The sequence below is a fragment of the Callionymus lyra genome, chromosome 6 (genome assembly GCF_982586985.1).
Source record: "Callionymus lyra chromosome 6, fCalLyr1.hap1.1, whole genome shotgun sequence".
NCBI lineage: Eukaryota > Metazoa > Chordata > Actinopteri > Syngnathiformes > Callionymidae > Callionymus > Callionymus lyra.
In genome coordinates, this window is record NC_141823.1 from 4,228,757 (window position 1) to 4,252,749 (window position 23,993).

The 23,993-nt window shown below is 43.5% G+C and overlaps 3 protein-coding genes across 4 annotated transcripts in view; 2 read left to right on the top strand and 1 right to left on the bottom strand.

Moving 5' to 3' along the window:
- atp10d (ATPase phospholipid transporting 10D) overlaps positions 1-12,567 on the top strand; it is a 46,886-nt gene extending 34,319 nt beyond the window's left edge. For both annotated transcript variants that reach the window (XM_087793082.1, XM_087793083.1), the window contains exons 13-22: positions 2,535-2,661; positions 5,477-5,661; positions 5,722-5,995; positions 6,054-6,130; positions 6,200-6,325; positions 6,401-6,601; positions 6,781-6,861; positions 7,700-7,804; positions 7,867-8,054; positions 11,818-12,567. In XM_087793082.1, coding sequence (XP_087649208.1) covers positions 2,535-2,661; positions 5,477-5,661; positions 5,722-5,995; positions 6,054-6,130; positions 6,200-6,325; positions 6,401-6,601; positions 6,781-6,861; positions 7,700-7,804; positions 7,867-8,054; positions 11,818-11,953 — 1,500 coding nt within the window. In that variant the 3' untranslated portion in view covers positions 11,954-12,567. The remainder of the gene's footprint in view (positions 1-2,534; positions 2,662-5,476; positions 5,662-5,721; positions 5,996-6,053; positions 6,131-6,199; positions 6,326-6,400; positions 6,602-6,780; positions 6,862-7,699; positions 7,805-7,866; positions 8,055-11,817) is intronic.
- LOC148076229 (uncharacterized) lies at positions 12,348-13,944 on the top strand. Its single transcript, XM_087793139.1, has 2 exons — positions 12,348-12,366; positions 13,237-13,944. Exons 1-2 carry the CDS (start codon positions 12,348-12,350, stop codon positions 13,935-13,937), a joined length of 720 nt encoding a protein of 239 aa, XP_087649265.1. The 3' UTR covers positions 13,938-13,944.
- Positions 13,945-13,963: 19 nt separating this feature from the next.
- Positions 13,964-23,992, bottom strand: LOC148076230 (transcription factor IIIB 90 kDa subunit-like). The gene is made up of 18 exons (XM_087793424.1): positions 23,673-23,992; positions 23,373-23,570; positions 22,084-22,164; positions 21,858-22,031; positions 17,296-17,327; positions 17,164-17,236; positions 16,944-17,093; positions 16,768-16,861; positions 16,582-16,708; positions 16,471-16,510; positions 15,551-15,646; positions 15,223-15,483; positions 15,104-15,165; positions 14,961-15,042; positions 14,832-14,884; positions 14,513-14,772; positions 14,213-14,454; positions 13,964-14,143 (listed from the first exon to the last, which is right to left on the bottom strand). Exons 2-18 carry the CDS (start codon positions 23,557-23,559, stop codon positions 14,103-14,105), a joined length of 2,055 nt encoding a protein of 684 aa, XP_087649550.1. The 5' UTR covers positions 23,560-23,570; positions 23,673-23,992; the 3' UTR covers positions 13,964-14,102.
- Position 23,993: the final 1 nt, after the last annotated feature.

The following is a 23,993-nucleotide window of genomic DNA, read 5'->3' on the forward strand; positions in this document are numbered from 1 at the left end:
TAGTATTGTCCAGTACTTGACTCTGGTGTTGTGATAGTGTAGTAACAAGGATATATGTGTAGTATTGTCCAGTACTTGACTCTGGTGTTGTGATAGTGTAGTAACAAGGATATATGTGTAGTATTATCCAGTACTTGACTCTGGTGTTGTGATAGTGTAGTAACAAGTATATATGTGTAGTATTGTCCAGTACTTGACTCTGGTGTTGTGATAGTGTAGTAACAAGTATATATGTGTAGTATTGTCCAGTACTTGACTCTGGTGTTGTGATAGTGTAGTAACAAGTATATATGTGTAGTATTGTTGAGTACTTGACTCTGGTGTTGTGATAGTGTAGTAACAAGTATATATGTGTAGTATTGTCCAGTACTTGACTCTGGTGTTGTGATAGTGTAGTAACAAGTATATATGTGTAGTATTGTTGAGTACTTGACTCTGGTGTTGTGATAGTGTAGTAACACGTATATATGTGTAGTATTGTCCAGTACTTGACTCTGGTGTTGTGATAGTGTAGTAACACGTATATATGTGTAGTATTGTCCAGTACTTGACTCTGGTGTTGTGATAGTGTAGTAACAAGTATATATGTGCAGTATTGTCCAGTACTTGACTCTGGTGTTGTGATAGTGTAGTAACAAGTATATATGTGTAGTATTGTTGAGTACTTGACTCTGGTGTTGTGATAGTGTAGTAACAAGTATATATGTGTAGTATTGTCCAGTACTTGACTCTGGTGTTGTGATAGTGTAGTTACAAGTATATATGTGTAGTATTGTCCAGTACTTGACTCTGATGTTGTGATAGTGTAGTAACACGTATATATGTGTAGTATTGTCCAGTACTTGACTCTGGTGTTGTGATAGTGTAGTAACACGTATATATGTGTAGTATTGTCCAGTACTTGACTCTGGTGTTGTGATAGTGTAGTAACACGTATATATGTGTAGTATTGTCCAGTACTTGACTCTGGTGTTGTGATAGTGTAGTAACAAGTATATATGTGTAGTATTGTCCAGTACTTGACTCTGGTGTTGTGATAGTGTAGTAACAAGTATATATGTGTAGTATTGTCCAGTACTTGACTCTGGTGTTGTGATAGTGTAGTAACAAGTATATATGTGTAGTATTGTTGAGTACTTGACTCTGGTGTTGTGATAGTGTAGTAACAAGTATATATGTGTAGTATTGTTGAGTACTTGACTCTGGTGTTGTGATAGTGTAGTAACAAGTATATATGTGTAGTATTGTCCAGTACTTGACTCTGGTGTTGTGATAGTGTAGTAACAAGTATATATGTGTAGTATTGTTGAGTACTTGACTCTGGTGTTGTGATAGTGTAGTAACACGTATATATGTGTAGTATTGTCCAGTACTTGACTCTGGTGTTGTGATAGTGTAGTAACACGTATATATGTGTAGTATTGTCCAGTACTTGACTCTGGTGTTGTGATAGTGTAGTAACACGTATATATGTGTAGTATTGTCCAGTACTTGACTCTGGTGTTGTGATAGTGTAGTAACAAGTATATATGTGTAGTATTGTTGAGTACTTGACTCTGGTGTTGTGATAGTGTAGTAACAAGTATATATGTGTAGTATTGTTGAGTACTTGACTCTGGTGTTGTGATAGTGTAGTAACAAGTATATATGTGTAGTATTGTCCAGTACTTGACTCTGGTGTTGTGATAGTGTAGTAACAAGTATATATGTGTAGTATTGTCCAGTACTTGACTCTGGTGTTGTTATAGTGTAGTAACACGTATATATGTGTAGTATTGTCCAGTACTTGACTCTGGTGTTGTGATAGTGTAGTAACACGTATATATGTGTAGTATTGTCCAGTACTTGACTCTGGTGTTGTGATAGTGTAGTAACACGTATATATGTGTAGTATTGTCCAGTACTTGACTCTGGTGTTGTGATAGTGTAGTAACAAGTATATATGTGTAGTATTGTCCAGTACTTGACTCTGGTGTTGTGATAGTGTAGTAACAAGTATATATGTGTAGTATTGTTGAGTACTTGACTCTGGTGTTGTGATAGTGTAGTAACAAGTATATATGTGTAGTATTGTTGAGTACTTGACTCTGGTGTTGTGATAGTGTAGTAACAAGTATATATGTGTAGTATTGTCCAGTACTTGACTCTGGTGTTGTGATAGTGTAGTAACAAGTATATATGTGTAGTATTGTCCAGTACTTGACTCTGGTGTTGTGATAGTGTAGTAACACGTATATATGTGTAGTATTGTCCAGTACTTGACTCTGGTGTTGTGATAGTGTAGTAACACGTATATATGTGTAGTATTGTCCAGTACTTGACTCTGGTGTTGTGATAGTGTAGTAACAAGTATATATGTGTAGTATTGTCCAGTACTTGACTCTGGTGTTGTGATAGTGTAGTAACACGTATATATGTGTAGTATTGTCCAGTACTTATTACGTAGAGTGTGTGTGTCACACTAGAGTGTGTGTGTCACACTAGAGTGTGTGTGTCACACTAGAGTGTGTGTGACTCTAGACTCTACTGAGCAGGTTCTGGATGAGAAACAGTACGAGCTCTGGCTGGAGAAACAACTTCAGGCAGAAAAGAGCATCGAGAACCGAGAGCAGCTGCTGCTGGAGTCTGCAGAGAGACTAGAGACACACCTGAGCCTGCTGGGTATTATTCACACACACTAAAGAAATACACAAAGGCATATGCACATACACTAATAAACAAACACAAATGTATACACACACACACTCGAAACACAGACAAAATGCACACAAAAACAATAGTAACTGACACACACACCAGACACACAGACAACACTAGAAACACACAAAAACTAGAAACACACACACACATTAGAAACGCACAAACACACTTAAACACTAGAAACACACTCACACACAAAAACACTAGAACACACATACACATACAACAACACTAGAAATGCACAAACACACTAGAAACACACACAAACAAACACTAGAAACACACACAAACGTTGAGCGCACTCTAACAAACACTAGAAACACACAAACACTAGAGACGCATACAAACCATCACCTAGAAACATACACTAGAAACACACACAAACAAACACTAGAAACACACACAAAGGTTGAGTGCACTCACATACACACATAGAAACACACACACACACAAACACCTAGAAACACACACAGACACACACACAAATACCCCACTAGAAACACACAAACACTAAAAAACACAAACAAACAAACACTAGAAACACACTCACACACACACAAACACCTAGAAACACACACAGACACACACACACAAATACCCCACTAGAAACACACAAACACTAAAAAACACAAACAAACAAACACTAGAAACACACTCACACACACAAAAACACTAGAAACACATACACATACAACAACACTAGAAACACACATACACATACAACAACACTAGAAACACACACAAACAAACACTAGAAACACACACAAACATTGAGCGCACTCAAACAAACAAACACTAGGAACACACAAACACTAGAGACGCATACAAACCATCACCTAGAAACATACACTAGAAACACACACAAACAAACACTAGAAACACACACAAAAGTTGAGTGCACTCACATACACACATATAAACACACACACACACAAACACCTAGAAACACACACAGACACACACACAAATACCCCACTAGAAACACACAAACACTAAAAAACACAAACAAACAAACACTAGAAACACACTCACACACACACAAACACCTAGAAACACACACAGACACACACACACAAATACCCCACTAGAAACACACAAACACTAAAAAACACAAACAAACAAACACTAGAAACACACTCACACACACAAAAACACTAGAAACACATACACATACAACAACACTAGAAACACACATACACATACAACAACACTAGAAACACACACAAACAAACACTAGAAACACACACAAACATTGAGCGCACTCAAACAAACAAACACTAGGAACACACAAACACTAGAGACGCATACAAACCATCACCTAGAAACATACACTAGAAACACACACAAACAAACACTAGAAACACACACAAAAGTTGAGTGCACTCACATACACACATATAAACACACACACACACAAACACCTAGAAACACACACAGACACACACACAAATACCCCACTAGAAACACACAAACACTAGAGATACACAAACAAACAAACACTAGAAACACACAGACACAAACATCTAGAAACGCACAAAGACACACACAAAGAAACACTAGAAACACACAAACACTAGAAACACAGACAAACAAACACTAGAAATGCACAAACACTAGAAACACACAAACAAACACTAGAAACACACAAACAAACACTAGAAACACACACACACATACAACAACACTAGAAACGCACAAACACACTAGAAACACACACAAACAAACACTAGAAACACAGAAACAATAGAAACTAACAAACACTAGAAACACACACACACATACAACAACACTAGAAACGCACAAACACACTAGAAACACACATACAAACAAACACTAAAAACACACAAAGGTTCAGTGCACCCAGACACACACAAACACTAGAAACACACACAAGCACACACACACAAAAACTAAAAACACACAAAGGTTGAGTGCACCCAGACACACAAACACTAGAAACACACAAACAAACACTAGACTCACACAAACACTAGAAACACACACAAGCACACACAAACACAAACTAGAAACACACAAAGGTTGAGTGCACTCAGACACACACAAACACTAGAAACACCCAAACACTAGAAACTAACAAACACTACAAACACACACACACATACAAACAAACACTAAAAACACACAAAGGTTGAGTGCACCCAGACACACACAAACACTAGAAACACACAAACAAACACTAGACTCACACAAACACTAGAAACACACACAAGCACACACACACAAAAACTAGAAACACACAAAGGTTGAGTGCACCCAGACACACACAAACACTAGAAACACACAAACAAACACTAGACTCACACAAACACTAGAAACACACACAAGCACACACAAACAAAAACTAAAAACACACAAAGGTTGAGTGCACCTAGACACACACAAACACTAGAAACACACACAAGCACACACACACAAAAACTAAAAACACACAAAGGTTGAGTGCACCCAGACACACACAAACACTAGAAACACACAAACAAACACTAGACTCACACAAACACTAGAAACACACACAAGCACACACAAACAAAAACTAGAAACACACAAAGGTTGAGTGCACCCAGACACACACAAACACTAGAAACACACACAAGCACACACACACAAAAACTAGAAACACACAAAGGTTGAGTGCACCCAGACACACACAAACACTAGAAACACACACAAGCACACACAAACAAAAACTAGAAACACACAAAGGTTGAGTGCACTCAGACACACACAGTGTCGTGAAGACTCTGTTGCCTCACAGGCAGCACGGGGATCATGGACCGGCTGCAGGACGAGGTTCCAGAGACCATCGAGGCTCTCCAGAGAGCAGGCATCAGGGTCTGGGTTCTGACCGGAGACAAGCAGGAAACTGCCGTCAACATCGCCTACGCCTGCAGACTCGTGCGACCCAGAGACCGACTGCTGACGGCCAACTGTGGCAGCCGGGTGAGAGTCAAGACCCGGGTCAGAAGAACCCCTGGTGGTCACTCGGCTGTTTCTCCACAGGAAGCGTGTTCTGTGTTTCTGGACCAGCTCCTGCGGGAGGTGGACGAGGGTCTGGTGGACGTCCCGCGGGCCTCCAGCGCCGGAGCGCCGGGCTTCATCCTGGTGATCGACGGACGCACGCTGGGCTGGGCCCTCCAGCAGGAGCTCCAGAGCAGCTTCCTGGAACTGGGCCGCCGCTGCAGGGCCGTCATATGCTGCCGGTCCACTCCGCTGCAGAAGAGTCAGGTGGTCCGGCTGGTCCGGGACCACCTGAAGGTCATGACCCTCTCCATCGGTGAGTGGTGGGTGTGGTCAGTCCAGAGCGGCGATGACGTGTGGTGGTCTTCTCTCAGGGGACGGAGCCAACGACGTGAGCATGATCCAGGTGGCCGACGTGGGTGTCGGGATCTCGGGTCAGGAGGGCATGCAGGTACCGGGTCTGACCCCTGGACCACGGTCTCCTGGTCTCCTGGTCTCACTCTTGTCTACGTCCCTCCAGGCCGTGATGTCCAGCGACTTCGCCATCTCGAGGTTCCGGCACCTGAGCCGCCTGCTGCTGGTCCACGGGCGCTGGTGCTACTCCCGCCTGCGCCACATGATCCTCTACTTCATCTACAAGAATGTGGTGAGCGGCGCTGCGGCGCCACCTGCTGTCGAATGTTGCAACCCGTCTTAAAAAAGAGAATCTCTTCGGAACCAGATGTACGTCAACCTGCTGTTCTGGTACCAGTTCTTCTGTGGCTTCTCTGGCGCCGTCATGACCAACTCCTGGGTTCTGATCTTCTTCAACCTGTTCTTCACCTCCGTCCCTCCCATCATCTACGGCGTCCTGGACAAGGACGCCGACGAAGACCTTCTCACGGAGCGACCCGAGCTGTACCGGAACACACACACCTCCAAGGTCACACACACACACGCACACGCACACGCACACGTACACGTACACGCACACACACACACACACACACACACACACACACACACACACACACACACACACACACACACACACACACACACACACACACACACACACACACACACACACACTCAGCTAACCACACTCACCTCCTCCCTCAGGCCCAGGATCTTCTTGTCTTCTGGGTCACAGTCTTGGACGCTTTTTACCAAAGTCTTGTTTGTTTCTTCGTGCCTTACTTCGTGAGTATCTTAACTTCTATCAATGCTCTGGTTTCCTCCCACTCTTAAAAATATTGACTGCATGCTAATATTAGCTACATGCTAAGATAAGCTAAATGCCAATTTAAGCTATATGCTAAAATAAGCTACATGCTAATATAAGATGAGTGCTTATTTAAGCTACATGGCAATGTAAGCTGCATGCTAACCTTGGCTACATACCAATGAATGCTTTAGCTAACATAACCCATGTATTAATATAAGCTACATGCTAATATAAGCTAAACGCTAATATAAGCAATGTGCTCAAGTAAGCTACATACCATGAATACTTCATGCTAAAGTTAGCTACATACAAATTCCTGTTTCATACTAATGTTAGCTACATGCTAAATGTTAGCTACATGCTAATGTCAGCTACATACAAATGCCTGTTTCATACTAATTTTAGCGACATGCTAAATGTAAGCTACATGCTAATGTCAGCTACATACAAATGCCTGTTTCATATTAATGTTAGCGACATGCTAAATGTTAGCTAAATGCTAATGTCAGCTACATACAAATGCCTGTTTCATATTAATGTTAGCCACATGCTAATGACAGCTATATACAAATGATGCTAAATACTAATATAAGCTACAGGTCAATACATGCTAAATGCTAATGTTCAATTCATGCTAACGTGTGCTTCATGCATCTATAAAATACATGCTGAATGTACAATGCTTGCTCATGTTAGCTCCATGCTAACACCATACTTGCTCATAAATGCGTCATGCTATTGTAAGCTGTATGTTAGTGAATGCTAAAAGCTAATAAAAGCTAGTCGCCATGGTAACCACTCTCTGGGTCGCAGGTGTACTCGGGCTCGGACGTGGCGGTTCTGACCTTCGGTTCTCCCGTCAACGCCTCGGCTCTGCTCGTCATCCTGCTGCACCAGGTCCTGGAGAGCCACACTCTGGTGGGGGAACATCTCGTGACTGTGTGTCGACCATGAGGCTCACCTGTGCCCCCCCTCCTCAGACCTGGATCCACATGATGGTTCTGGTCCTCAGTGCAGCGTCCTACTTCTGCTTCGTGCTGCTCTTCAGCCTGGTGTGTGTGACCTGCAGCCCCCCCACCAACCCTGTGGGCGTCGAGACCCTCAGCATGAGCCGCTCACTCTTCTACCTGGTGTGTGTGCTGACCACTGCTGCTGCCCTCACACCCAGGTACACACACACACACACACACACACACACACACACACACACACACACACACACACACACACACACACACACACACACACACACACACACACACACACACACACACACACACACACACTTGTGTACACACGTATACCCAGGTACACACGTTTATACACACTTATACTGTACACAGTCATATACACACACACACAAACACTTTTGTACACACGTATACCCAGGTACACATGTTTATACACACGTATACTGTACACACATATAGACATAATCAGGTGCACACTTGTACACACGCTTATACTGTACACACTTGTATACACACACACTTGTGTACACACATATACCCAGGTTACACACTTGTACACACGCACACTTGTGTACACAAAAACATCCACATGTACATACTTTTACACACATAAACGCATACTTGTACACACTGTGTTCGCAGGTACACACTTCGATAGGACACACACACACTTGTTTATACACACATACCCAGGTACACAATTGTACACACACACACACACACACACACACACAAACACTTGTATACATATACATATACACACTTGTATACACACACAATGCACGCATATAGATACACACATTTACTCAGATACATATGTACTGTATATACACACTCGTATGCACACAAACATACAAATAAACATATACACACTCGTATGCACACAAACGTACAATAAACATATACACACTCGTATGCACACAAACGTACAATAAACATATACACACTCGTATGCACACAAACGTACAAACAAACATATACACACTCGTATGCACACAAACGTACAAACAAACATATACACACTCGTATGCACACAAACATACAAACAAACATATACACACTCGTATACACACAAACGTACAAACAAACATATACACACTCGTATGCACACAAACGTACAAACAAACATATACACACTCGTATGCACACAAACGTACAAACAAACATATACACACTCGTATGCACACAAACGTACAAACAAACATATACACACTCGTATGCACACAAACGTACAAACAAACATATACACACTCGTATGCACACAAACGTACAAACAAACATATACACACTCGTATGCACACAAACGTACAAATAAACATATACACACTCGTATGCACACAAACGTACGAACAAACATATACACACTCGTATGCACACAAACATACAAACAAAAATATACACACTCGTATGAACACAAACGTACAAATAAACATATACACACTCGTATGAACACAAACGTACAAATAAACATATACACACTCGTATGCACACAAACGTACAAATAAACATATACACACTCGTATGCACACAAACATACAAATAAACATATACACACTCGTATGCACACAAACATACAAATAAACATATACACACTCGTATGCACACAAACATACAAATAAACATATACACACTCGTATGCACACAAACGTACAAATAAACATATACACACTCGTATGCACACAAACGTACGAACAAACATATACACACTCGTATGCACACAAACATACAAACAAAAATATACACACTCGTATGAACACAAACGTACAAATAAACATATACACACTCGTATGAACACAAACGTACAAATAAACATATACACACTCGTATGCACACAAACGTACAAATAAACATATACACACTCGTATGCACACAAACATACAAATAAACATATACACACTCGTATGCACACAAACATACAAATAAACATATACACACTCGTATGCACACAAACGTACAAATAAACATATACACACTCGTATGCACACAAACGTACAAATAAACATATACACACTCGTATGCACACAAACGTACAAATAAACATATACACACTCGTATGCACACAAACATACAAATAAACATATACACACTCGTATGCACACAAACATACAAATAAACATATACACACTCGTATGCACACAAACGTACAAATAAACATATACACACTCGTATGCACACAAACGTACAAATAAACATATACACACTCGTATGCACACAAACATACAAATAAACATATACACACTCGTATGCACACAAACGTACAAATAAACATATACACACTCGTATGCACACAAACGTACAAACAAACATATACACACTCGTATGCACACAAACATACAAACAAACATATACACACTCGTATGCACACAAACGTACAAATAAACATATACACACTCGTATGCACACAAACGTACAAACAAACATATACACACTCGTATGCACACAAACGTACAAACAAACATATACACACTCGTATGCACACAAACGTACAAACAAACATATACACACTCGTATGCACACAAACGTACAAATAAACATATACACACTCGTATGCACACAAACGTACGAACAAACATATACACACTCGTATGCACACAAACATACAAACAAAAATATACACACTCGTATGAACACAAACGTACAAATAAACATATACACACTCGTATGAACACAAACGTACAAATAAACATATACACACTCGTATGCACACAAACGTACAAATAAACATATACACACTCGTATGCACACAAACATACAAATAAACATATACACACTCGTATGCACACAAACATACAAATAAACATATACACACTCGTATGCACACAAACATACAAATAAACATATACACACTCGTATGCACACAAACATACAAATAAACATATACACACTCGTATGCACACAAACGTACAAATAAACATATACACACTCGTATGCACACAAACGTACGAACAAACATATACACACTCGTATGCACACAAACATACAAACAAAAATATACACACTCGTATGAACACAAACGTACAAATAAACATATACACACTCGTATGAACACAAACGTACAAATAAACATATACACACTCGTATGCACACAAACGTACAAATAAACATATACACACTCGTATGCACACAAACATACAAATAAACATATACACACTCGTATGCACACAAACATACAAATAAACATATACACACTCGTATGCACACAAACGTACAAATAAACATATACACACTCGTATGCACACAAACGTACAAATAAACATATACACACTCGTATGCACACAAACGTACAAATAAACATATACACACTCGTATGCACACAAACATACAAATAAACATATACACACTCGTATGCACACAAACATACAAATAAACATATACACACTCGTATGCACACAAACGTACAAATAAACATATACACACTCGTATGCACACAAACGTACAAATAAACATATACACACTCGTATGCACACAAACATACAAATAAACATATACACACTCGTATGCACACAAACATACAAATAAACATATACACACTCGTATGCACACAAACGTACAAATAAACATATACACACTCGTATGCACACAAACGTACAAACAAACATATACACACTCGTATGCACACAAACATACAAACAAACATATACACACTCGTATGCACACAAACGTACAAATAAACATATACACACTCGTATGCACACAAACGTACAAACAAACATATACACACTCGTATGCACACAAACGTACAAACAAACATATACACACTCGTATGCACACAAACGTACAAATAAACATATACACACTCGTATGCACACAAACGTACAAACAAACATATACACACTCGTATGCACACAAACATACAAATAAACATATACACACTCGTATGCACACAAACGTACAAACAAACATATACACACTCGTATGCACACAAACGTACAAACACACACAGTTTGATTTCCTCCACAGACTCCTGGTCCGATCGTTGCTCAACAGCGTCTGTGGATCAACAGCCAAAGATTCTTCTTCTCTTACTAAAGACGACGAGACGTCGGCGCTCGAACCTCAGACCCTCCAGAACTCTGGGGTCACCAGTGAGTGCTAAGACATGGACCTGGATTCTGGACCAGACTGACCCACACACACTTGTCTCACACACACACACACACACTCCTCTCTGTTGTCGTCTAAGTATTTTTTTTCTTCTTGGGACTGAATGAATGTGCGAACAGCGCCCCCCGCAGTCCAGTGTGTGAAGGTGCACGTGTTACACATTTCAAAAGGACGTTTACATCCTGACACCAGAACACACGTGACTCGAGTCTAAAACTGAATTTTTACAACAGCGCCGTAACATTATGACCAGCTGACTCGCATCGTGTAGTTCGTCTCGAACATTTGCTGCTGAAAAAAGATTAACTGTGAACTTTCTACTGATTCTTAGTGTTTTATTTTTACTAATCCAAAGGTTTTGCTGTGAGAAAAGTATTTTGGCAACAATGGCGCCCCCAGGTGGTGGTAAACTAGGACTGCACCAACATGAGTTAAAAAAATATCGTATTTATGTTTCTTTTGTCGATGTATTTATTATTTAAACTCCATAAAAACACATTTTAATACTTGATACGCGATGACAGGCAGGTGGTCATAATGTTTCAGCGCATTTTTTGAGAATTATTTTGTTACTAATCTGCTGACGATAAAAAAAAAAAAACGAAACCGTGTGAGAACGTGTTTAATGTACAAAAATATATTTACAGAAAATACATTTACGAGTTCAGCACCGTGAGTCAGAGACCCGTGAGTCAGAGACCCGTGAGTCAGAGACCCGTGAGTCAGAGACCCGTGAGTCAGAGACCCGGGAGTCAGAGACCCGTGAGTCAGAGACCCGGGAGTCAGAGACCTGTGAGTCAGTGATTCGGGAGTCAGAGTGACCCGTGAGTCAGAGACCCGGGAGTCAGAGACCTGTGAGTCAGAGACCCGTGAGTCAGAGACCCGGGAGTCAGAGACCTGTGAGTCAGTGATTCGGGAGTCAGAGTGACCCGTGAGTCAGAGACCCGTGAGTCAGAGACCCGTGAGTCAGAGACCCGTGAGTCAGAGACCCCGGAGTCAGAGACCCGTGAGTCAGAGACCCGGGAGTCAGTGACCCGGGAGTCAGAGACCCGGGAGACAGTGACCCGTGAGTCAGAGACCCGTGAGTCAGTGACCCGGGAGTCAGTGACCCGGGAGTCAGAGACCCGGGAGTCAGTGACCCGTGAGTCAGAGACCCGTGAGTCAGTGACCCGTGAGTCAGTGACCCGGGAGTCAGAGACCCGTGAGTCAGAGACCCGTGAGTCAGAGACCCGTGAGTCAGAGACCCGTGAGTCAGAGACCCGTGACGGGAGTCAGAGACCCGTGAGTCAGAGACCCGGGAGTCAGAGACCCGGGAGTCAGAGACCCGGGAGTCAGAGACCCGGGAGTCAGAGACCCGTGAGTCAGAGACCCGTGAGTCAGAGACCCGTGAGTCAGAGACCCGTGAGTCAGTGACCCGTGAGTCAGTGACCCGTGAGTCAGTGACCCGTGAGTCAGTGACCCGTGAGTCAGTGACCCGTGAGTCAGTGACCCGTGAGTCAGAGACCCGTGAGTCAGTGATTCGTGAGTCAGTGATTCGTGAGTCAGTGACTCGGGAGTCAGTGACCAGTGAGTCAGAGACCCGTGAGTCAGAGACCCGTGAGTCAGAGACCCGTGAGTCAGAGACCCGTGAGTCAGAGACCCGTGAGTCAGTGACCCGTGAGTCAGAGACCCGGGAGTCAGAGACCCGGGAGTCAGAGACCCGTGAGCCAGAGACCCGTGAGTCAGAGACCCGGGAGTCAGAGACCCGGGAGTCAGTGACCCGTGAGTCAGAGACCCGGGAGTCAGAGACCCGGGAGTCAGAGACCCGTGAGTCAGAGACCCGTGAGCCAGAGACCCGGGAGTCAGAGACCCGTGAGTCTGGGTCGGGGGTTCACGATAAAAGACCTCCAGACCTGCTGGAACCGTGTCCCGGACCCACAGAGACTGTTGCTACTCTGGCTGAGGAACACCAAACAATTCATTCAACTAACTGGTGACTCCGAAGTTCTTCTCGGTCCTCGTCCGGGTTCTTCACTCGAGTCGTTCCAGAACCGAGACCTGCTCGTCTCTTGACTGAAGCTTCACGTCAGAACCCACCAGATGGCGCCACCACCTTTAGACGAGACTTCATGAAGCTTCATGGAGCCTCGTCGACCAGGCGATCAGAAGACCTCCTCCTCTTCGTCTCCCGCGCAGCCGTAATCTAAGAACCCGACAGAACCAACCATGAGATCGGGATCAACGGGTTCTTCAAGACCTCGTGCGAACGAACCTCCGACCAGCTGCAGCGCACTGACGCACTCGTCCTCCTCGTCCTCCTCCTCCTCCGCCGGGTCCTCCTCCTCCACGATGGCGGGGGCGGTGTCGTCGTTGCCCGGTTCTGGACCCGGGACCGTGGCCTCGGTCGTCATGGGGACGGGCTCCTGGACCTCCTTGGCGGTGACGGCGGGGCACGACCTCACCGGGGTGGTGCTGAGCTTCCGCGAGGCGGCTAAAGAGAAGAAGGGGCGGAGCCTGTCGGAGGAGAGACGGACGTCAGCGCCGGCGGCGGAACCGGGTCAAGCGGACTCACCTCTTCCTCTCCTGGCTCATGCTCAGCTCCACCTTGTCGCTGATGCTGGCTCTTTTCGGCCGCTTGGGTCTCTTGCGGGTGACCTTGAGCGGCGGGTCGGCGCTGGGGGGCGGGTCGGAGGTGGTTGCCGTGGCGCCCAGATCTTTGAGGACCTGGTAGTTGATCTTGCTGGAGATCCTCTTCTTCTGCAGCATCTTCTCGATGGCTTCAGACGCCGACGACGACTCCAGACTCTCCTTCTTCTTCTTGCTCTTCTGAGGCTGCGGTGAGGGGTCAGAGGTCAAGGTTCTGGACGAGGACGGCGACGAGGAGGACTGACCTTCTCCTTGTACGTTCCCTGTTCCTTCTCTTTCTTGATCCGCTCTTCTTTGTCTGGAAGAGAGTGATGTCACGATGATGTCACGATGATGTCACGATGATGTCACGGCTATGACGAGGGGTCACTGACCTTTCTGCTCCTGCAGGAACTCCTGGTTCTGCTGCATCCACAGCTTGGTCTTCTCCTGGACCTCCTTGTCGTTCAGGATGTACTGCGAAGCCACAACCCGTCAGAAGACCTTCCTCGCGCCTGCATCAGACGGTCATAGTCACCTTGTTGATCTCCTGGTCGTCGATCCCGTCCAGGTTCAGCTCGCCGTCCGGCTCGTCTGCGGCTACATCATAAGGGGTCAGGACTCGGGTCAGGATGGGGGTCAGAGGCCGAGGCTTACCTTTGATGTCCGACTCTTGACTGTGGAAACTCTGGAAAGTCTCCTTGATGGCCAGCGTGGCGTCAGATGGCAGCTTTTCCAGGAGAGACTCGTCCGCGCCCGGGTCTGGTACAGCCGGACCCGTTTTGACCTGGTCCTCGATCACCTGACTCAGGAAGTCCTTGGTCAGCTGATCGGCGGCTGCCTGCAGCGCTTGTTCCTCGCATGGCGGCTCCTCTGGGTCTGAAGGAGGTTCTTCTGGATCAGGAATGTCTGGAGTTGCTGCAGGGGGGAGACGGGAAGGTCAGGACCACTTCCAGGATCCAGCAGGACTCTGGCCTGGACTCACGGGTCTCTCTGGCGTAGGCGGCGTAAATCCCGTGAAGCTTCGGCCGACATTTCACCAACTCTGACTCGATCTCCTCCTGGTACACGTTGATCTCACCTGAGGACACACAGTAAGTAAGTCCAACATGCTGCGTGTTGTGCAGGTGAGTTACGGTCGGCTACTCATGATACAGGGCTTTATCAACCTTCGTTAAACTTACTGAAGCTTCATGAAGCTTTATACAGTTTGAAGAGCCTCGTCAGGTTAAAGGAGCTTCATGAAGCCTCGTCAAATTAAAGGAGCTTCATGAAGCCTCGTCAGGTTAAAGGAGCTTCATGAAGCCTCGTCAGGTTAAAGGAGCTTCATGAAGCCTCGTCAGGTGGACGCAGCTTCATGAAGCCTCGTCGGGTGGACGGAGCTTCATGAAGCCTCGTCGGGTTAATGAAGCTTCATGAAGCCTCGGCAAGTTAAAGGAGCTTCATGAAGCCTCGTCGGGTTAAAGGAGCTTCATGAAGTCTGTCAGGTTAACGGAGCTTCATGAAGCCTCGTCAGTTAAGGAACTTCATGAAGCCTCGTCGGGTTAACGGAGCTTCATGAAGCCTCGTCGGGTTAAAGGAGCTTCATGAAGCCTCGTCAGGTTAATGAAGCTTCATGAAGCCTCGGCAAGTTAAAGGAGCTTCATGAAGCCTCGTCGGGTTAAAGGAGCTTCATGAAGTCTGTCAGGTTAACGGAGCTTCATGAAGCCTCGTCAGTTAAGGAACTTCATGAAGCCTCGTCGGGTTAACGGAGCTTCATGAAGCCTCGTCGGGTTAAAGGAGCTTCATGAAGCCTCGTCGGGTTAAAGGAGCTTCATGAAGCCTCGTCAGGTGGACGACGACACTATCATGACACATACACAACTGTCATCAAGACGTCACAACAAGCTAAAAATATTCTCTGACCTTCGACCTCGTTGAGCGTTCGTGACAATTCCAGTTCCAGCTGTAAAGAGAGTTGAAGGTCAAACGAGGTCAACAGATCTTGGGCGGCCAATCAAAGGAAGGGGGCGGGACCTGCTGAAACTTGGCCTTCTGTTGAGAGGCCGTGAAGGACGGCGGGTCGCACTCCTGCTCCAGGTCCACCTTCATGAACTCGTCGATGGTCAGGTGACTGGTGGGCGTGTCCTCGAACTCTGTGAGTCTGCAGGGGGGTACTGGGGTCACCCTCTGAGATTCTGTGGTGGGTCTCCTGGGACTCACCTCTTCCTCAGCGTGGCCTGACACACCTTCACCACGGTGATGACCTCCTGCACCGTCAGGTTGAACTTGTGCATGCGGGCGGCGATGAGGAGAGCTGCGGGGGAGACGGACGGGCGTGAGTCGCGTTGCCACGGTAACGAGAGAAGCAGCCCGACGAGGCGGGGGGGGGGGGTTACCGGCGCCGCAGAGTCCGGAGGGCCGGCGGCCCGTGTGCATCCAGTCCCGCTTCATCCTCTGGACCAGCCGGAGAGCCGTCATGGACACGTCGTGAGTCTTCCCTCCGAACGCCAGCAGGTGAGCGAAGCGAGGGATGAGGAGGCACGGGTCTGAGGAGGTGGAGGAGGAGGTGAAGAAGGAGGTGGAGGAGGAGGTGAAGCGTGAAGGGAGGCCACTCACCGATGGCGGGGGCGTTGATGCACAGTTCTCTGGCGAGCAGCAGGAAGGTCTTTCCCAGGATGTAGACGTTGACCTGCAACACAAGCGGCAGCGTGACGCCGTCTGATGACATCATCAAGGTGCTGCACTCACCTGCAGCAGGTCACTGAGGTCCAACAACATGTCTGTTGTGTACGTCAGGAAAGTGACTCGTGGTGGAGGCGTTACACACAAGGATCGAAACACACACACTGATGCACGGATGTACACATACACGTGTGCACAGAAGTACACACACAGTACAGCGATGCTTAGGCAGATGTACACACTTCGGACAAAAACTAACACACACACACAACGTCACACAGAAGTAAACACACTTACAGATGTAAACAAACACATATTGTACACACACAAAAACACATGTACACACACACACACTTACACTGATGTTAACAAACACATATTGTACACACACAAAAACACATGTACACACACACACACACTTACACTGATGTTAACAAACACATATTGTACACACACAAAAACACATGTACACACACACTTACACTGATGTTAACAAACACATTGTACACACACAAAAACACATGTACACACACACACACACACTTACACTGATGTTAACAAAAACACATGTACACACACACACGCTTACACTGATGTTAACAAACACATATTGTACACACACATGTACACACACACACACTTACACTGATGTTAACAAACACATATTGTACACACACAAAAACACATGTACACACACACACACTTACACTGATGTTAACAAACACATATTGTACACACACAAAAACACATGTACACACACACACTTACACTGATGTTAACAAACACATATTGTACACACACACACACACTTACACTGATGTTAACAAAAACACATGTACACACACACACGCTTACACTGATGTTAACAAACACATATTGTACACACACATGTACACACACACACACTTACACTGATGTTAACAAACACATATTGTACACACACAAAAACACATGTACACACACACTTACACTGATGTTAACAAACACATTGTACACACACAAAAACACATGTACACACACACACACACACTTACACTGATGTTAACAAAAACACATGTACACACACACACGCTTACACTGATGTTAACAAACACATATTGTACACACACATGTACACACACACACACTTACACTGATGTTAACAAACACATATTGTACACACACAAAAACACATGTACACACACACACACTTACACTGATGTTAACAAACACATATTGTACACACACAAAAACACATGTACACACACACACACTTACACTGATGTTAACAAACACACATTGTACACACAAAAACACATGTACACACACACACTTACACTGATGTTAACAAACACATATTGTACACACACACACACACTTACACTGATGTTAACAAACACATTGTACACACACAAAAACACATGTACACACGCACACTTACACTGATGTTAACAAACACACATTGTACACACAAAAACACATGTACACACACACACTTACACTGATGTTAACAAACACATATTGTACACACACAAAAACACATGTACACACGCACACTTACACTGATGTTAACAAACACATATTGTACACACACAAAAACACATGTACACACGCACACTTACACTGATGTTAACAAACACATATTGTACACACAAAAACACATGTACACACGCACACTTACACTGATGTTAACAAACACATATTGTACACACAAAAACACATGTACACACGCACACTTACACTGATGTTAACAAACACATATTGTACACACAAAAACACATGTACACACGCACACTTACACTGATGTTAACAAACACATATTGTACACACTTTTCCACAGACTTTACACAAACATATAGATACACGAAGAGTAACAGGATGTTACTTTATTTAAGGATAAACCAAAGAAAAAAAACAGATTTGTGACAAACTGTAAAAATGTTAAATACAAATCTTTCAAAACAAAAGTCCAACAGTGTAAACAAACAAACACAACAACATGTCATAAGAAAGTAAAGGAGCTTCATGTTGACAATGATATTAACAACTCAATCAAATCAATGAAAAATAACATTTATTTACCAGTGCAGCCGTTTTTAACTCAAGTGTCCCAGTCTATCAGTGATGGCACTGTAGGGGGCGCTCTTCTTCAAGACAGTAACTATTATATCACAAGTCAGGACTAAAACTTGGTTAAATCACTGACAGCCTTCAGTAGACAAATCTCTAGATTGTGCAAAAGACTAAAATTTCATGTCACCTCTGGGATTTGAACCCAAAACCTCTCGCACCAAGAGCAACAATCGTACCACTGGACCATCGAGCCTTGAAACATGAAGCATTATTTGTCGTATAGATTTAAAGTGATTTAGAAACGTATAAAAATGGTTTGACTCAGAATTATATTAAGAAATGTTTCCTGTTTTATTGTATTATTCTTTCTTCATAGGTTTGATGTATTCTTTGAGTTCTTCAGAGGTTCTTATGGGATGTTTTGTTGCTCTGGTTGCATCACAGATCTCAGGGTCAGTTGAAGAAGTGTTTGTTGATCCAGGATTGTTTCACCTGATCAATCCATGTCTGCTCGTCCTGGTCTTTGATCACCAAGTGATCCTGGACTTGTTTTATATTCATCGAACAAACTCACTGATCCTGGATGTCATTATGAAAACAGGGAACATGTCTTAATATAATTCTGAGTCAAACTATGTTCATATTTGTCTAGTTTCTAAATCACTTTAAATCTATAGGAAAAAAACTGCAGTTTATGTTCCATAGTTTGTTGGTCCAGTGGTAAGATCTTCGCTCCTGGTGCGTGAGGTCTTGGGTTCAAATCCCAGAGGTGACACTGAGTGTTTTGACATGTGATATCATTGCTGTCACTGATAAGACTGGGACACTGCTGCCATTTTCCCGGTCGCTGGTCTGAGACCAGTTAATATGCAGGAGATCTTCATTTAAATATGAATATATGCACTAAATGAATGTTTTGATTAATTAAGTCGTTAATATCATTGTCAACATGAAGCTCCTTTACTTTCTTATGACATGATGGACGTCAGTTTTGAAAGAACATTTGTTTTTAACATTTTAACAGTTTGTCACAAATCTGTGTTTTTTGTTTTGCTTTGGTTTATTTTAAATAAAGTAACATCATGTTTCTCTTCATGTGTTTGTGTAAAGTGTGTGGAAAAGTGTAAATAAAAAGATAATCAAAGATAATCAGTTAAATGATGTAAACTAATGATCACATATTAATAATAACAGAAGGTCTAGTTGAGTGTTTTAAAGTGTAAAGTGTAATAAATATTGATCTGACTTCTGACTGACATGAAGGATGACATCATATTGATCCTGGATCAGATCCACAGAAACATCTCATGGAACTGATGTCAGAAAATATCAAAACATAAGTTACTTTGTTCAACAGGATCATAGAGAAGTTGAACAGGAGAGACGTAATCTCTTATCACACTGTTGTGCACTAGACCTCTGGACACATGTAAACAAACACACATGTACACACACTTATACACCACAACAAAACCGCTTATACAAATGTACACACTTACACAGAAACACACATAGATGTACACACACACACCATTTGCACAGCTCTACAAACGCACTTGTACAGATGTAGACACACACAACATTACATAGATGTACACACACACACAAACCATTTACACAGCTCTACAAACGCACTTGTACAGATGTAGACACACACAACATTACATAGATGTACACACACACACAAACCATTTACACAGCTCTACAAACGCACTTGTACAGATGTAGACACACACAACATTACATAGATGTACACACACACACAAACCATTTACACAGCTCTACAAACGCACTTGTACAGATGTAGACACACAAAACATCACATAGATGTACACACACAAACACATAACATTTACACAGATGTACACACACACCACAACACAACAAAACCACTTACGCAGATGTACACACAAACAACATCACATAGATGTACACACACACACACACTCTTAAACAGATGTACACACAAACACACACACTCTTAAACAGATGTACACACACACACTCTTACACAGATGTACACACACACTCTTAAACAGATGTACACACACACACTCTTACACAGATGTACACACAAACACACACTCTTAAACAGATGTACACACACACACTCTTAAACAGATGTACACACACACACACACACACTCTTAAACAGATGTACACACACACACTCTTAAACAGATGTACACACACACTCTTAAACAGATGTACACACACACTCTTAAACAGATGTACACACACACACACTCTTAAACAGATGTACACACACACACACACTCTTAAACAGATGTACACACACACTCTTAAACAGATGTACACACACACACACACACACTCTTAAACAGATGTACACACACACACACACTCTTAAACAGATGTACACACACACACACTTTTAAACAGATGTACACACACACACTCTTAAACAGATGTACACACACACTCTTAAACAGATGTACACACACACACACTCTTAAACAGATGTACACACACACTCTTAAACAGATGTACACACACACACACACTCTTAAACAGATGTACACACACACACACACGCACAGGTGTTGCTAGGATACGGGGCGTGCCCTCGGTGCGACACACCAGGTACAGACAGGCTGCGATCACGTGCTCCATCTTGCGACCTCTGGTCAGATGTTTGCTGACGACCATCTTGAAGAAGTTGAAGGCCGTGTCCAGACAGTGCTGGTTGAGCTGCAGTTGACTTCCCAGGTTATGGATCTGACGCTTGCCTGCGGACGAGTGTGTGAGTCACGAGTTATGACGCTCCACGTCCAGGGTCACCTTTCTGCAGCGTCTGTGTCCTGGACTCTTTCCCGACGCTGGTGTGGAAGCCTGAGACCAGCAGGGACGTCTTCAGAGGACCTGATGCACAAGGACCGTCAGAACCTCCACACTCACGCTTGTGTGAGAACATGGTTTTCACTCATTTATAGACAATTCTTTTTTCCCAAATGTATTTGTAAATGTGTATAATTGTGTCATTGTATAAACAAGTTCAGTATGTGTGTCATTTTCATTTTGACTAAAATCAACCTTAACGGCCTCCGTCGTGCTTTGCCGCCCAGCAAACCAACCAGACAACCAGTGGTGTGTGTGGGTGTGTGCACATGTATGTGACGTTGTGTGTTTGTGTGTACATTTGTAAGTAAGTTAGTAACATTTGTAGAGTGTACGTGGTTCTGTTGTGTGTACACCTGTGTAAAAGTGTGTTTACATCTGTGTAAATGGTTTGTGTGTACATCTATGTGACGTTTTGTGGAAACATTTGTGCAAGTGGTTTTGTTGTGTTGTGTGTACACCTGTGTAAGAGTTTGTGTGTGTTCATCTATGCGACGTTTTGTGTGAACATTTGTGCAAGTGGTTTTCTTATGTTATGGTGTGTGTACACCTGTGTATGAGTGTGTGTGTGTGTGTACATCTATGTGACTTTGTGTTTTTGTTGTGTTGTGGTGTGTGTACACCTGTGTAAGAGTGAGTGTGTATGTGTACATCTATGTGACGTGTGCGCGTTTTTGGGTAAGTGTAAGTGGTTTTGTTGTGGTGTGTGTGCATAAGCTTGTGTACACCTGTGTAATAGTGTGTGTGTGTGTGTGTGTGTGTGTTTGTTTACATCTGTGTAAGTGTGTAAGTCTGGTGTGTTTGTGTTCACTGGACACTTGCATTGACTTTTTGAGGGAAGAAAACACTTTTTCTTCCCTCAAAATGTGTTAGATTTGAAGATGTTACACATGTATATATTATATTATATTATATTTACAGAACTATAACAGACTGTGTTTCTGTCGAGACGTACATTTAATTTTACTGATAATCTTTGTCGGGAAATACTTTAATTCTTTAATACTTGAATAGATAAATTCATGTTTTGTTTATAATCACAACTTTGGCCTCATTAAGTAAATATATAACAGTTTGAAGTGTGAAAACATAACTTGACTTCAAGTAGAATATGGTTCTTCTAGTTCATTCTTGTCCAGGTTTTATGGTTTTATCTCGTTCTTAATGTTGTTGCGCCCTCTAGAGGACGCCGCTGCTCACTACAGCACAGGTACGAACAAACTTCTCCTCACCGTCCGCAGACACGAACTGTCCCACCGCGCTGGACACGCCCCCGCTGCCCTCCACGAACTGGACCTCGGACACGATGATGTTGTCCTCCAGAACCGAGCCGCAGCCGGTGCACACGGCACTGCCGCGAGCCTGGTCCACGTCGATGTCGGACTCGCCGCAGGCCCGGCAGCGCCTGGAGGTGCTCATGGTCCCGGAACCTGAGGGGAGACCCAGGATGGTCGCGATGAGAACTCTGTTACCATGGTGACCAGAAACGTGTTTACGGCACAAATACAAACGATGTTGAACAAAAGACTCACGTTTTTCTTTTAAAGATCGTTATACGTATCCGAGTGCATACGCGAAGTTCGGCTCCGAGAGGTCCACCAGAACCTCGGTTCCGTGGGTCCAGCTGTGCAAAAGTCAGATCCGTAATATTGACGAAAAGAACTGGTAGAACCGGACCGGAAGATTTCTGGAGCGTAACGTGATCATTTTCGAGCAGGTTTTATTTCGCGCTCCTACGATCGATCCCCGGAAGGAGATTTAAATGGACTTTAATCCGAATAGAAACAGAAGATTGTTTGGATCAGAACCAGAGTGTTTGGATCAGAACCAGCTCAGTGTTTCTCTGCTGTTTT

Bases quoted from the DNA above. Each gene is read 5' to 3' on its own strand.
- LOC148076230 (XM_087793424.1), bottom strand. From the start codon at position 23,559: ATGAGCACCTCCAGGCGCTGCCGGGCCTGCGGCGAGTCCGACATCGAC. The intron at 17,237-17,295 runs GTGAGTGCAGCA...CTTGTGTTGCAG, and splicing joins ACCTCAGTGACCTGCTGCAG to GTCAACGTCTACATCCTGGG. The intron at 14,885-14,960 runs GTCAGTGACCCC...ACTCTCTTCCAG, and splicing joins GTTCCTGCAGGAGCAGAAAG to ACAAAGAAGAGCGGATCAAG.